Source organism: Ammodytes marinus, assembly GCF_949987685.1.
Source record: "Ammodytes marinus genome assembly, chromosome: 12".
NCBI lineage: Eukaryota > Metazoa > Chordata > Actinopteri > Uranoscopiformes > Ammodytidae > Ammodytes > Ammodytes marinus.
The window spans coordinates 3,988,307-4,004,832 of record NC_137216.1 but is presented as its reverse complement, the minus strand read 5'-3'; the positions used below and the strand labels follow the sequence as shown (position 1 = coordinate 4,004,832).

General features: G+C 37.2%; 1 protein-coding gene across 1 annotated transcript in view; it reads right to left on the bottom strand.

Annotated features, from left to right (window-relative positions):
- Window positions 1–7,358: 7,358 nt before the first annotated feature.
- The window catches only part of LOC307258436 (uncharacterized protein), a gene marked incomplete at both ends in the record, with an annotated part of 32,737 nt that continues 23,569 nt past the window's right edge, over window positions 7,359–16,526 (bottom strand). Inside the window, 17 exons of the mRNA XM_080037965.1 lie at window positions 7,359–7,542; window positions 7,829–7,952; window positions 8,305–8,344; window positions 8,898–9,026; window positions 9,140–9,241; window positions 9,681–9,803; window positions 10,037–10,077; window positions 10,193–10,297; window positions 11,166–11,334; window positions 11,427–11,458; window positions 11,574–11,713; window positions 12,831–12,900; window positions 13,005–13,183; window positions 13,278–13,482; window positions 13,633–13,816; window positions 13,920–14,164; window positions 14,299–14,470. Of these exons, the coding sequence (XP_079894091.1) occupies window positions 7,359–7,542; window positions 7,829–7,952; window positions 8,305–8,344; window positions 8,898–9,026; window positions 9,140–9,241; window positions 9,681–9,803; window positions 10,037–10,077; window positions 10,193–10,297; window positions 11,166–11,334; window positions 11,427–11,458; window positions 11,574–11,713; window positions 12,831–12,900; window positions 13,005–13,183; window positions 13,278–13,482; window positions 13,633–13,816; window positions 13,920–14,164; window positions 14,299–14,470 (2,244 nt within the window). The remainder of the gene's footprint in view (window positions 7,543–7,828; window positions 7,953–8,304; window positions 8,345–8,897; window positions 9,027–9,139; window positions 9,242–9,680; window positions 9,804–10,036; window positions 10,078–10,192; window positions 10,298–11,165; window positions 11,335–11,426; window positions 11,459–11,573; window positions 11,714–12,830; window positions 12,901–13,004; window positions 13,184–13,277; window positions 13,483–13,632; window positions 13,817–13,919; window positions 14,165–14,298; window positions 14,471–16,526) is intronic.

Genomic DNA, 16,526 nt, shown 5'->3' with positions numbered 1-16,526 from the left:
GAGTTTTGATGTTGCACATTTGTCTGGGGACAGCTATACATTCGTATAAAAAAGTTTGAGCTCCATCGGCCCACCGTGAGGCAAATCATCTACAAATGGAGAGCTTTAAGAGCTCCATCTGCCTAGAAGTGGACTTCCTTCAAAAATATCTTCAAGCACCAAAAGAAAAGGGATTTTTCAGGTAAAAGCCAACCCACACATTACATCTGGAGATTTGCCATCACCATTCTTCACTTGGGAGAAGCTTCTGTTGGTGGTAGGCAGAGTTGCGTTTTTGCCCAAACATGGCGGTTTTGGTTATGACCAAACAGATCAATTTTGGACTAATCTGTCCACAGAATAAGACTTCAGGTATCTCCAGGTGCTCTCTGGCAAAGCTGTGACAAGCAGTTTTGTTCTTTTTTGAGAGCAGAGGCTTCTTCAGCAACCCTTCCTTGAAAGCCATGTTGACTGAGTTTTCTTCTTATTGTGGAACCATGCACATCTGTCCCAGATGTTGCAAGAGAGGTCTGCAAATCACTAGATGTAATGTGTGGGTTGGCTTTTAACTAAAAAAATACTTTTCTTGTGGCGCCTGAAGATATTTTCGAAGGAAGTCCACTTCTAGGCAGATGTTCAGTCACTCTTAAAGCTCTCCATTTGTAGATGATTTGCCTCACGGTGGACCGATGGAGCTCAAACTTTTTTTGAATAAATTTATAGCTGTCCCCAGACAAATGTGCAGCATCACAACTCTATTTCTGAGATCTTCTGAGATTTTTTTCCCTTTTAGCATGTCTGACCTGTATGGGTTCAGTTTGGTGGGCCTAAACTGACCTGGTTTTCTCCGTGTTTTATCTAGTGGCGCCCAATTTCTTCCCTAAAGATCTCTCATTACATTGGTCTATTTCATGAATCAATTTGATCCACCTGATTGTGTTTACCTTGCTCGATTTAAGCAATGCAGCTTAGGGTTCACAAACTTTTGCACATACAACATTTGTCAAATAATTTGTTTTATCTATTTTAACAATTGATTTCTGGAAAAGAAAAATGTTGAATTGATAAACATCTGTTATTTCATATAAAAAATACTGGTATTGAAAAAAATGAATTAATAATGGTTAACATAAATAAAATTCCAAAAGGCTCAAGGGGTTCACAAACTTTCGCACGAAACTGTAGGCTACGCATATTGAATGGACTCCACTTATATAGCGCTTTTTCCCTGGTTTTTCACAGACTCAAAGCGCTTTACATTGTTTTGTACACATTCACCCAATCACACACACATTCATACACCGATAGCAGCAGCTACCACGCAGGGTGCAAGCTAACTATCAGGAACAATTCGGGGTTCAATGTCTTGCCCAAGGACACTTCGACATGTGGCGGGTAGGCGGGGGATCAAACCTCCGACCCTGCACTCCAGAGGCGACCTCCCTGCCCTCTTCGCCACTGCCGCCCCTGATATTGAATGAGATATTGCCTCATTTGCATATTTTATAAAAATTTTAGACAAAGTGTGATACAAAAAGTATTTATCTTAACCCTTTAGGCGCCAGGTTTTATTTTTAAAAATACTAGATTTTGACACCTACATTTCAGAAGGCTCTGGATTGAAAGTGGTTTGAGATAGAGACAAAGTGTAAATGAGACAAATATTGAGAATGACCTAGAGTTTATCCAGGGAGTAAATGTTGACATCTACTTAGCATATTATGACGTCATATGGCAGCGGCCATGTTGGATTATGTTTTTTTTTATGGGATTTTCCAGATTTCCTCGAATATTTTGCATTGAAGCATGACATTTTTCTGAGCTGGGGTCTAGGTACGGGATGGAGGGGAGTTTGAACAAAATATAACACTCTATTTAGAGAAAACAGCTGTTTGATTCAGTACAGCGTCATAAGGGTTAATATGAAGATTAATCTGGTAGAAATGTATGAAGATATCTATAAAGGGAAAAAAAAGTCCCATTCCCTAGTGTGACACTAGTGTCACCTATTGTGGTCAATTTCAGGACTTTCGCCCCAGATAGAGATTTTGTCACACATCCCACGTTGTTCACTGGGGTTATATTAGTCTATAACAGTTGAGATAATCGTCGCTAAATGAAGTGCATACAAATCGTATCCAGGACCTCTAGGGTTTATATGTAGGCTACGCATATTTAATGAGATATTGCCTCATTTGCATATTTTATTAAAACAATTTAGACAAAGTGTAATACAAAAAATATTTATCTTAATATGAAGAATAATCTGATAAAAAAGTATGAGGATATCTATAAAGGAAAAAAAAGTCCCATACAAAACTTTCCCAGCACCTCCACTACATGAAAACCACGCGCGCACAGAACAGTTTCCGCAAGTGGACAAGCTTCATCGTGAGGACGCATTTCTCACTGTGAGTGAGGAGCGCAGCCTGGCCCTCTCTAGGTGCGCGCAAGTGTTCAACACTCACTCACGTTTGTAGTTTGTCAGACTGATCACTCTTTATGTCATGACTGGATTATGGACGTATAAAGAAATCAAGCTTTTCCCCTCGCGGATGCTGTTCTGTGTACACCGTGAGGAGCATTTCTCACCGGGCTGTGAGTGACGGGAACGAGCTCGACCATCTCGAGGCGCGCGTAAACGAGTGTTCTGTTCAACACTCGCTCACGGTCGCAGTATGAAAAACTGATCGCTCTTTATGTAAGAATTTTTTTGAATGGCAATGCAAAGCATTTTTGTAGAAAAGGCCCCAAAGTTTATAGGTTACAGTGTTTGTTATTTTCTTATAGTGTTTTAAGATGTGAGTTGTTTAGTGCGGATATTAGCCGATCAGCACGGTAACAGTACATCCACCAGTTTCCTCTACTACAATTATTTTTGTGAATGACGCGGGATCTAGCAGCATTGTCATGGATGTATTGGGCACGTGCCTGCTGACGATGACGCATCGGCCGCCTGCATTCATTGAGGTAGCGCTCATCACTGCTTTATAACTGCTATACCGGTGACACGGTAGAGTCAAAATCCATATCATAGCGCACCTTCATACCAGTTTACCTTCTAAACCGTTTATACCGTACACCCCTACTACTCGCTTATCTAAATCCCAAAAACCCACAAAATACAATATTCTATTATATTTTCTAATCTGCTACCTTTCTAAAGTTTAAGTATATTTGACTAAGCCATCTGTGCAAAGAGTTTTAAAGAAGGGTTTTAAAAGACTCTGCCTCTAAAGTACTTTGTGAGTCCAAAATGTTGGACTTTCAAAGTTTTTCTTCCGCTTCCATGGTTGAAGGAACGGAGAAAAGCTGGAACAGGGTGGCAAAACTATAGAGTAGTAGTGCCGTGGAAAAACTATAGAGTAGTGCCGTGGCAACATGATAGATTAGTAGTGCCGTGGCAAAACTATAGAGTAGTAGGGCAGCCTCTTGTATAGGGGGACAGAGACCCAATGGGGTGTGTGGGAGAGGGAGGGGTGGATAGTGAACAGCTGCAGGGGAACCCGGTAGCCCCCACCCTCTTAATAGTCAGCTAACTTGGTGAAGTTTCAACCATGACCTACTTTTTCTAGGGTAAAGGCTACTGTTTGCTTGCCTATCAACTCTACATTCATATTCTATTCTGTTTCATTAAAAATATCCTACTTTTCCTTATGACAAAAATAAATGCAAATGTCTCATCCCCTTAAGAATCTGATTTGCAAAAGGAAAACGTTGCAACAAGCTAACTTATCACAACACCCTCTCATGCAACTTCTTACTTATACATATGCAACCATCATCCAGACATTAAAAACCCTCATTCTACAAAAAAATAATAATAATCTATAAAATATGGCAATAAATCACAGGCACTAAGTAGAATAATTGCAACATGTTCACTTATCACAACATTTGGCTTTGTTATTTAAGGTAGGGGAGAGAGGCCTAAATTGTGCCGGTGGGGAAGTTGTAAAATATATATATATGGCACAATTTACCCCATGGTATTATCTCTTGTGGCACAACTTACACCACACCGGGGGCAAGTTGTGCGACAAGACACCTGTTTTTCCGAAAGCTATATTTCTTAAACAGTTTATTCCAGATCCAAAGTTTTTATTGCCAGGGATGCACAACATCCTGGAATATATGTACATATTTGAGAATAACTGTCAAGGCCAGGGCTCCAGAGTGCGCCTAATTTGGGCGCACATGCGCCCAAAAATCTGTGGAGTGCGACCAGATATTTCCACTGGTCGCACCAGTGCACCTGAAATTGATCACGTCATATTAAATGTAATATTGGGTGTTGTGCTGCACGATTCATCTAATTGCGATGTGAGCAGCTAGTGCAATTACATAACCGCAAAATTGGCTGCTGCGATTGCGATTCAATGTAGGATAAATGTGCGCGCGTGTGTCTATACGTTCCAACTGCTCCTCTCGTCTTTTTGGTAGCGCCCCTCTGACAGTGTGTGTGTGTGTGTGTGTGTGTCAGTGTGTGTGTGTGTGTATCTGCGCGCGCACCTACACGGCGTGCAAGACGGTTGCCGAGTCGACAGCAGAGTAAACAAACAAACATGGACGCCGACGCGCAGCAGCATCCATGCTGAACTGTGACGGAAAACAAAGGCATATAAAAGAGTTGCCTACCATGAACTGTCTTTGGGTTGAAAAAAAACTCCTTCAACTCAGTATCCGTCTACCTGTAGTCCAAAAAAATAAAAAAAATGCGCACAGCTGCTGCTGCAGACGGGCTCAGAGAGTCGGCACCGTGCGCATCAACAGTCATTCAAAGCAGCGGTAGTTATCATACAACCGGACGGTGTAGAAAGTCCTGTCAGTTAAAAATAGTTATCCAGTTTTCAAATCCATGTTAAAATCGGCAGGATATAGCATGTGATATAGAGCTAGTTAGCTTAAAAAAAGTTGCTAACGGTGTCAAATGTGTTGTGTTCAGGTCACCTCGGTAATATACATTTTAGGCAAAGGTAAATAAAAGGTCATCATGGTGTGTTCAAATGTAACAAAAAAAAAAAAATTTTGGTTTTTGGAGAGAAATTTTAATAATACAGTTTTGGTGAAAAACTTGTTTTTTCAGCAATATAAAATAGATAGTAGCCTAACTATGGAATTATGACCTGTTTAACATCCTATCCTGAGCTCTGATCATCTTATGGGCAATTAAAGCAATAATACCAGTTATCTTTCAACAAAATAATAGAAAAGTATGGATAGTGGTATCGATAAAGACCCGGATCGATAAGGAGACTCGATAATGCTTATAAAGACTATTGTCTTTGGAAGAATGCATTTATTTTAATGGGGAAGTATTTTTTTTTTTTATTACATTTTTTAACTATAATTTTTATTATTTTGAAAACAGTATAGGCCTAGTAGAAGCTTTATTTTTTATATTTTCACTGATTCTTAATATGTGCTTGTTTTAAATTGAGATCAGGTATCGAAGCTGTCAATATTCTCAAATCTTCCTTGAAAACCAAGAAAGTAGAATCATAATAGCCTACCATTTATTATATTGCGTCGCAAATCGCAATATTGGCCACTATAATCGCATTTCTCCAATTCATGCAGCACTAATTTGGTGCACCCAAAATATATGCTGGTGCACCTAGATGAAAAAGTTAGGCGCACCGGTGCACCCAATGAAAAAAGTTAGTCTTGAGCCCTGGTCAAGGCCTCACTTTAAAATCACTTTGAGTAAAAAACCACCCTCCCCTATCAGTATAAGGGCAGGGGAATGAAGGAGGCTGTATCATTATTTATTTATTTTTAAACAAGGAGGGTCAGTTTTATGCTTCAAAGGCTGTTGTGTTTCCAAATGAAAGAGTTGCATTTGTTTGCAGGATTCTTCTGTCTGCCTGTCTACCTAATCATCGGGGATTCCAGACTCCCCTGCCTTGATTGATGTGGAGGTGTACTCCTTGAAGTCTGCTTGCCATCTTTGTGTTGAGAGTTACTATGTGATTGTTAGAATATTACAATCAACTTGGCTTTTTTACGATTGACTTAGTATCTGCATTTCTAACCAATCCTCTTTACAGATTCTTCCAGCCATCAATTATTTATTATGAATATATTTGCATTTCTTCTGGAGTCACTTGCCTCAGTCAGAGAACTTGTGTAGCCTTTGTATAACTGAGGTGTAAGGTCAATCCACATTATTTCCAAGGGCAAATTCAAAATTGCGAAGGTTAGCACTTTGCCCCACTAAGGTACAGCATCAGCTATGTTCGTTCTTAATGTATTATTCACTAACTGATCTTCTAGCCCTGTCCTTGAACTTACAAGGTTCATTTTCCATCATAAAGCTGTGTTAAATTAATTAATTTGAGCCCAACTGCAAGTCCTGTCCCAGAGCTGCCATACTGTAATCTAGCATTTGGTTAATTCAACTCAGACAATATGTTTGCAAGATCTAATGAGGTTTTGATGGAAAAGATATGTGTCTACATATTGCAGTAAACACAATTCATTGCTTACTGGATATTGAATAAAAGGGTAGAGTACAACTATCATTTAGAGTTCATTATTTGAAGTTGACTCAAAGTCAGTGTATGAACTTGGACTTTATACAGAATGGGATGTAATCCAATAAATGATGATATACTGTAATGAGCAAAACAAGTTTTTATTGAAATGAAGAACAACAAAACACTTCAAATCAAATAATTAAAATTAATCAAGAACACACGATCATCAGTACACCTAAGAGTTGTAAAGACTTTAGAAAACATTCAGATTTGCAATAGTTTGAGACATCAGATGTCAGACAAAGATTGTTTGGATATTTTTTACACTGTCATTTATATATTCAGTGTTTGAAAAACAAATAAGTATGTTGATGTTGCTTTAAATTCAAATCCATGTTTTAAATCTTTCACATTTGACCACAAATCAATCGGTTTTCCCTGTGGCAAAAGGAAGCAAACATTTTGCTGTGATGTATTGTATATCTGAAGCCATTCTTGTGTCTTTTAATCTCTGAAGTCATTTACAGTAAAAGTAAAAGAAACACCCTCTAAGACTGGAAACACCACATCAAACAGTTTGCATGCATAAAGGTACAACCTTTTCCAAAAATCTAAGAGACACCATGCGCAAATATGTGCTGTTCTCCTGGGATCATATGCAACCTGCCTCTCTAACAATATATGAGAAAGTGACGCCAGAGTACAAATGGCCCATTTTCAGAGGTGTAGAAAGTTTCAGCCTATGTCTGCTGGTCAAAATGTTAAACATGTTTTCCCTTTAAATATTGAGGCTTGATTTTCTTATATTTTTTGAAAAGGCATTGTTAAAGTTTATATTAGTATATTAGTCAGATGTGTCCTTAAAGTAAGATTTGTTTTCAGTGTTGGCTTTCTAGTTGTTCACATTTCTCCGGGGTGTGTTGGAACACATTCACTGACATGGCAACCACACTGGTCAACTGAAAGGTAGGTGTGCATTATCTTGCTGCCATCAGAGCACATCATCTCCACCTCTTTCTCACTGGTTTTCATATCTTGACAGCATGTGCATGCATGTGTCATGCGTTTGCTCTCTGCAGAGTACCTGTGAACAGACAATGTTCAATGTAAACAAACATCTTCAAAATGACTCTTCACATGAACTGATCAGGTGGTATTTGATCTTGTATCTGTTTTGTTTAGTTTATTTTGTTGTTTTTAAAAAGCCTCCTCTGGACAGGTGTTGTAAACTAGCATTTATGCTAACACACTGTAAACAATGCATCTGGTTCGTCCAATGACATTATCATGTCCATGTCCAAATAAAATCTACTATACTATACTGGTTTCAGCATGATTGAGTTTTCAGTACAAATCACGCAGATACTCACACTGAGGAAGACTGTCCACAGGATCCCTCACAGGCAGTGATTTCCACCGGCTCAACAGACTGGCAGTCCTTTGTCTGCAGATGGACGGTGCTCTTGATCATTTGACAGTTGGAAAGAGGAGTACCTGTGAGGAAATAGCATGAACATTTGTTTTATGTTGCTGCAAACACGACACGTAACACAAATGATAATTTCAGTGGGAAACTAAAATAAAGCTATGGTGGAACTTTAGCCTTAGAATTGACACACATGTATTATGGCTACTGGTTTTTAGATTGACCACATATGTTTACAAAATGAGCCCATTAGTATAACATGGCATCTGATGAATCCCAAAAATATCTAATTTTTAGTCATAATGAAAATAGTTATTAGTTGCATCCATATTATAGTTTGACCTCTTTTGAAAAGTGCCAAGGACGCACTTGTTACTTTTTCAAGTTGTGGATTAATTTATTTTATCGAGTCATACTTACAAGTTTTGCAACAACCATCCATGTTACTTTGTTCAGTTCCCTGTAACATAAACAATATGGATTGTAAAATATACAGATAGACATCACGACAGATACAATGGCACACATGTCACTATCTAAAGATATTATTTCATTATGTACGTATTTGTGTATTTCAGCACATTTTGTGTGTTATATCCCACACATTTCTCCAACCATATACTGTAAATTAATTGATTATATTTATCATCATAGCCAATTTGGAGATACATTTCTCTCTATGTGGCTTGCAGTGTCCATTTTGGGCTTTAATACAATGTCAGTTCATTCAAAAAAAATTTGGGAATAACTAGCCTGACTCAAAAGTCCAAAAAGAAAAGAAAGGTCAATGCTCCTCTTAAGGCTCGTTACACATTGTATTAGCCAAAATAGAAAAAAAAAACCCTATTCGACTTTTATTTCTGACAAATGAGAATTTAGAATCTTGTTTGAGATGCAGTTTGAATGCCAAGTGCAATGCAAGATATGTCAGAATCAGTTGAGGGTCATTAACTAAGCAATACAACCGCCAGATATAAAAATGTATGCATATTTTTGGGCTGAAATATACTCACAGGAATGCAGTTCTTTGGATCAAATTCAGGACATTTGACTTCATTTTTGGTGGTTATGAACTCGTCATTCTCCTTTTTGCAATCATACGTGGTACAGTTGTCGTTTGGTGGTGACCAAGAATTGGAAGGCTGTCAGAAAAGTAGATGATGTCACTCAGTGTACATAAAACAACTCCGACTTATACCATGATTTAAGGATACACACACAGATGCTGATGATATTTCAACCACACTCTACTTACTTCAATAATGATTGGATAATCAAAGCCTGGGACCTCCACAACACAGCTTATCTTTTTACATATTCCACAACATACTCTGTGTTGTTTTTCATACACATAGCCCTTAAAAAAACAGAACAAACCAATCACTTATTCAGAAAAAAGCAGAACAGACCAATCAATTATTCAGGAAAAAAACAAATGCTTTCACTGTATTTACATACCTCAAATTTAAAAAAAAGTGCATGACTAAATACAAGATATGACATGGATACATATTGGTTAGGTATTTTAATTAATTTGTATTAAGCACTGGTAAGTCAACAACTGCATTGAAGATGGCACTCCTATAATATCAAATCTATCATCATGTGCACATAAATAACAAAGTCTATGCTTCAGCAACTGTAACACACAGCAGAAGTCTTGCAGATTTCTGAAAGTAAAGCATGTGAGTGAGAATTTAAACACGTTAAACATTTTGTACAATATAAAACGTTGCTTGTTTCAAAATTAAATAAGTAAAAACAGCAGAACTCCTAAAGTTTTCATGCATAAGTACCGTTGGACAATCTTCATGACACATCATCATACTACACTGTATGATCTTCAACTTGGTATCTGGATCCTGTTCTCCTGTACACTCGCATTGTTCACATGGGCTTTTGTTGAATCCTTTACCGGGCTGTAAATAACAAAAAGTAAAGTCTGAGCCAAATTCTTTGCAAGGACAACAAAACAAATGTCCCGCTAGTCTGACGACAGGGTGTAAATACAGAAGAATGGTGACCTATGTCTAACTTGAATATTGTTCTTAAGGCTATATTTAACTTATATATTATAACTTAATTGAAACAAACAAGTATACTTTTAATAAAGCACATGTATCATATATAGATAGAGTATATTATTCCTTACCTTGTATTCGGTCTCATTGAAGACACAGACGTCTTTCGGTACTAGATGAAAAAAACGATAATAAATCTGATCAGATTAAAAGCTTATGTAGTATAGTAAGTATTTCACACAATAAAACCATAATAAATGTAACTGCAGTTTATATGCTACGCTTACCACACTTGTAAGAGGGGCAGCAAGTGTCATTTGAGACAAGGACCTCCAACTTAAATCCCAGTTCGCAACTTTGTGATTCCGATGAGCATTGGTTTCGATCACATTCTTTTGGTCAGAAGAAGAGATAAGAAGTGTTGAGTGAGTGATATAACATTAAATAAAGCCAAGATAACCATACATTTTTATATACAGTGACAGAAATTAGGGTTAGGGATTTTAATTGTGAAAAAAAAATACATTTAAATGCAGTACAATTGACATGAACACCATCGTCATTATTGACAATAGCTGATACTACCATGTTTCATCATACAGTTTATTCAAATGGACTTCCTGGCTAGTCATTTAAGATATATACAATAAAACAACTATTAAAATAATAATGATAAATAATAATAATAAGTATTGTTTACGTGTTCGATTTAAAAAATATTGACAGCGCACTTTCTAATTATCTTTTACTTTGTACAGTCAATCTGCACAGGTGGAGTATGTGTGCCTCTTCTATAAACTGTAATGCATATCTAAATGAAATACTTTCCATAAGTCCTTCTGTTAAAATTGTACAACCCGAATCAGGGATAACATGTCCAGGTTACACTCAGGTCCCAGTTTATTAGGGACAGTGCACCTAACTTAAACTAATGCATGTTAATTTTTTGTTGAACCTGTTTTAGAGAAGTGTTTTTACAACGGTATAATCATTTTACAGGCTGAAGCTCCTAGTGCTGTTGAATTCTATTGGGTTAATCAGTTGACAGTTGCTAATATTACCAGGGGTAGCACCACACACACTACAGTTGTATTAAACTGTGCTAGTTTTAGGTGTGCCTGGTGTATTTGATTACCTGTTTTCACAAGATGAGTAGTTATCGTCATGATGAGTGAACTGAGCTTTGTGTGTGCAATAATACCTGTCTGTTAAAACATTATTTCGGCAGATGTACGTAGGTGTGTTATTTGAATCACTTACCACATGTCTGTCTCTCACAGCAGTTCTGTGTGCGGTTAACCAACACCATACCTTCCTCATTGCAGGTTACTGCTTCTTGTGTGGGACATGCAATAGGCTCACACTGAACACTCAGAGTTTCCTCATCACAAGAACACTGCTGACAGTCACCCTCCCAAGTGTCACCTATCTGTATGAGCAGGAATGATGTACCGAGTTAATGTTGTAACAGCAATGAATCCACAGTGATAATAATAATTTGTCATGCATTGAAGAATTTACCTGTTTAGGTTGGCCGTCAGGTCCAGTGCAGCCTTAAACAATACAAAACAATAAGTTTAACTTTGCAGCAATCCATTCCCAAGAAATATGGATTTTCTTCACAACAGTTAGTGTTACGATTTTCTTCACAACAGAAAATGTACTTACAGGCGGAGACACAGACATCGGACTTTGGACTGAACAAAATCATCCCCTCTGGGCAGTAACATCCCTCCGTGAATTTGCTACAAACTTCGTTGTTCTTGGCATTTTCTCCCTGGCATTGTCGTACATAATTGTCATCATATCTAAATATGAAGACAATATACACACATAGACACATTCATTTGACCATTTCACAATAATTGCAGATATAATAGAATTATGAATTACACGTACAATGCAATGCAGACAAGTATTGCATTTCAAAGCCATGCTAGTGGCCTGATTCTAGGCATGCCAGTACTCCCTTATTGACATATTAGCTTGCAAATCACTAAACCATTGTAATATTCTGAATCTTTAGTGAAGTGTTTAGTGATAGCACTGCTAAGCTTTCCACATCAGTATTACAACCATCTGCCACCTTCTATGAAAAGCAGAAATATTTAATTTTCAAATTTTCTTAGGAAATAATAGATAATAATGATGACAGTGTCTCTCGTACAATTGCAAGAGGGAAAAATCTAATTTATGTAAAAGAAATAAAAAAATAAAACCTGTAGAATGCAATAGACTTTGATTGTTCCTGTGAGATATTTCATTTTTGCTGTTTTGTTTCCAAATGTTTGATGAATAAAAACTAAAAGTTTTTATAAACATCACCCTTTAGTTTATTTTTTTAATTCGCCCCTTGCATCAACCTTAACAGTAGGCAGCCTGAGCCGATAGAAGAGAAGGCTTTGGGGGTTTGGGGGAGCGCTTGCTGAGAGGAAGAGAGTGACCCCGATGTTGTAGCAGCAGCATCGTGAGAGGCAGAAGCAGCACTAGGCTTGTTTACAGGCTTAAATAAGCGATACGCTAAACAAAAAGTTGTGTAAGTCGGTTTGGATAAAGTAGGAAGTGAATAAGCTTTTGCGCACAGCATTTACTATCCGAAAGAACAAGTTAACGTGTGAGAAAAGTCGCCGAGTAGCCTACTAACTGCATTTGCAAAGGAGAGACTGCGCTCTGTGGACGTGACTGATGGTTAACCACAGGAAAGCAGGTGGTGATCATAGATATTAGAGCAACATCTCATTTTGACATTCATGTTACCCACAGTTGGCTCCTAATTACTTTGGTTATCTTTTGAATTTCCCTCTAGCTCAACCATGCAGCCTTAGAAAAGCTTCTCTGAGCTGCTAGCATGGTTTATCCTCTTTTTGTCTTACAAGCTGCTGACATCATTTCATTTAGGAAATTGTTAATAGGAACAGCGATTACCTTGAATTGCAAGTTGGTGCAACAGGTTTTCCACAAGGCTGGTACACTTTATCTTCTGGACATTCATATTCTACAATAAGAAAATGTGGATTTAAACACCAATAATATAAAAAAAGAGTAATGTGGATCTAAAAAATAACAGTTTGTTTTCTGAAAAAAACAAAACCCTCCTACCACACTCTCCCTTTGTAGAATTCCTCCAGGCTACACAGATAGATGATCCTCCACACGTCATAGCGTATGCCTCCAGACTGGTACAACCAGTGGTGGCATTTGACATGTGGCAAATATCAAATTTACAGGCCTCATAAAAGGGTTCTGGGTCGATCTCTTTGTGGCATTCCTCAAAAGCCCTTGATGTACATATCAAAAGGAAAGCTGTTAATCCAAATTATATTCCAGAAAATAAATGACATATTGTGGTCATGTTTATTCTTAAATTCTTACTTGCTCTTTATAATTTCACAAAGTTCAGTGTTGCAGGGATGTTGTGAAGGTGTTGGACTTGTTGGTGTCGGAGTGGGTTCTGCCGTCCCACAATATGGCTTTTTCTTATCATTTACCAACCAATAATGTCCCATCTCAGTGCATGAGGGATGAATCTCGCCATTTGGTAATCTGCAGTCATTTTTGCTGTTATTGTCACAATAACCTGAAAGGGAAAGTGAATATTAAAAATGACAGATATTACAACCCATGTTTGACCACATTTTGTTTATTTATTTTCATCTATGAACATCACATGCGGCCTAATTTGCTGTTAATCATGTTTATTCAAACAGCAAATTGATTATCATCTTACCACAGTGTCCCTCTGTATTGCTGTGGAAAAGGGAAAATGGCAAATCAACGCTGAATATCATCCCTCCGAACGACACAACTGCATGGATTTCTGGGATCGTCATAATCAGCCAGATGCCTCGGTTTGTTATGGTGAAGTCCTTATTAGAGTAGGTCAGCGATACATGCTTGCTGTTGATGTAAACCTAAACATTTCCATCATAGTATAGTTGAAATATTGTTCATCATCTTTATGGTGAAACAATTCAAAATTAGGCAGTTTAGGCAATTTGTCATGGCAAGAATTACCTTGTTCACAGTCTTGGGGATTCTTTCCTGTGTAAGAATAACTTCGTAGTCTTTGTAATACACAATCAAGGCTTTTGTACAGGTCACCTTTCCAGTGGCATCACAATTTTCAAGGTCAATGATAATCTTAAAATTGTGTCGAGGAATGATCTCTTTGACCAGGACATAGGTGCAGTTTTCTTGGAAGTTGTAATATTTGCCATCAAATGTCAAGTAATGAGGATCTCCCCAGCCAGCGCAAACACCTGCAAATATGACAATGAGATTACATTGATTGTTAGATCAAGAAATAATGCTAGGCTATATATTCCAGTTTGCCTTTATTTGAAACAGTCTTCAGATGCTGCGTGAATGTGTAACTTTATTTTTTTTTACTTACATTTGCATTCATAAGTGAAACAACAGCCACCTTGATCATAAACCTTAGTTGGTCTTTGCTTATTTTCACATACAGGCATGGTGACTGGCTCACATGACACATATTCTCTTGATTCTTTTCCATTCTCACATGTCGATGTGATGCACTTGTCTGGACTCCAGGACTCACCTTCCTATCAAGGGAAAGGTAGTGCTTTAGGTGGTTTACTACAAGTCAATTAAATATTATGATTGAGCTCTATGAGCACATATGGAGAACATACAGTATACCTATAATTCAGGAAACATGAAAACATGTACTTCAATAGAAGGTTAAGTTGAAATATAGTATGGGTTTTTTCAGGTTTTTATTAGAAATACGTCTTAGGGTTTGAAATGCTTTAATAGTTGTGATTTTGGGATTATATGTAGATACACTTGGACATGTTATTACTTACCTGTAAACTAACTTTTTTATGGAGCTATGTCTTGTTTATTCCTTTGTTTATGTAGGAATATCTCAGTCTTTTAGATTGTGATTTTATATGTTGTGAGTTAGTGTTGAGTAAAAATCCTGAAACTAATGATAGAAGACATGTAATCATAAGAGAGATTCCAGTTTTGGGTAACACTTTATTATAATGTTAATTTATAAGTCATTCACAAGTCATTTATAAGTAATATATAAGTCACAAGATAATGATAAACCAATTATTTAGAAAACAGTCATATATATTTGTAGATGATAAATGAGTTACAAATCATGAAATGCTCATTAACAAATCATTGGTAAATTATGAATACGTCATTTACTAACCTTTCTGCCACCGCCTAATCTAAAGTGTAAACCATTCATCAGGTACAATTGGTAGTAGAGCTGTCCTCCACAGAAAATTGACATAGTTGAATATGATTGGTCAAATATTGCCTATAGTTGACTTATTGTCAAATTATGCTATTTATTTCCTGTTCTTTTATTTATATCCTCATTTGCGTCATTGGCTTCCATTTTGGCTATTCGATTAATCGATTATTAAAATAATCGCCAACTATTTTGATAATCGATTAATCGTTTCAAGTAATTTTTTAATAGAAAATGTCAATTTTCTGATTTCAGCTTCTCAAATGTGAATATTTTCTGGTTTCTTTAATCCTATTATGACAGTAAACTGAAATATCTGTGTTTTTTGGACATAACAATACATTTGATGATGTCAACATGGGCTTTGGAAAATGTATTAACATTTTTCACCATTTTCTGACATTTTACGGACCAAAACACTAATCGATTAATAATCGATTAATCGAGAAATTAATCGACAGATTAATCGATTATCAAAATAATCGTTAGTTGCAGCCCTAGTGCCATATGTCCTCTCATCATCACTCTAAAGACCACATGAACTCTGAAGTAAACAGACAACCTGCACTTTGCTGGTCTGTCCCCCTGACAGTACTGACATTTGATCTCCTTCTGCTGTCACTTTTAGACATTCTTTAGTCCTATTTTGACGCTGCTGAAGAATAGATTACAAACCCAGTAATCACAATTGGTTCATTCCTTTAACTTTGGATTGTTTTGCAACTTTTAAAGATATTTTTTGGCATTTTTCATGCTTTATTGATAGATTGAAGAGACAGAGGTGAAATGGGGCAGAGAGGGGAGTGACATGCAGAAAACGACCGCGGGCGGGAATCGAACCCGGGTCTGCTGCTGGGCCCAGCCCGGGGGTATGCCCTACCAACTGAGCTAAGGGCACCCCCTTGTTTTGCAACTTAATGGTCTTCACACAGCTTTGCACATGGTCAGTAGGAGTTAAATTTATACTTTTAGATTTCCTTTTAAACAGATGAGGAATAGCAGAATTCCTAAACTTCACATACGCTGACCCCAAATAGTCTAATATTCAACTTCGATCTAAGGAGCCTGATTCGACTGCCAATCTCACAGTCGAATAGTTGCAAAATGCGAAACAAAGATCATTATATTCCGGCTATATGGGGGTAAGTAAGTAAGTAAGTAAATATGGGGGTGCTGAATGTCTGACTTTACATGGAATTGCTTGGATTCTCTAAATAAATCACGATAGATCACCTATTGTGGTATACAAAATCTGCCTATTATACTGTTAATAAAAATGTTAAACTAGCTCAATCATTCTCCTTCGAGTCAATGACATACATTCTAATGCCAACTCAAAAAGACAAACTATAATTGGGTCTTTAAGCCCCTCTGTGTGGGTTGAGAAA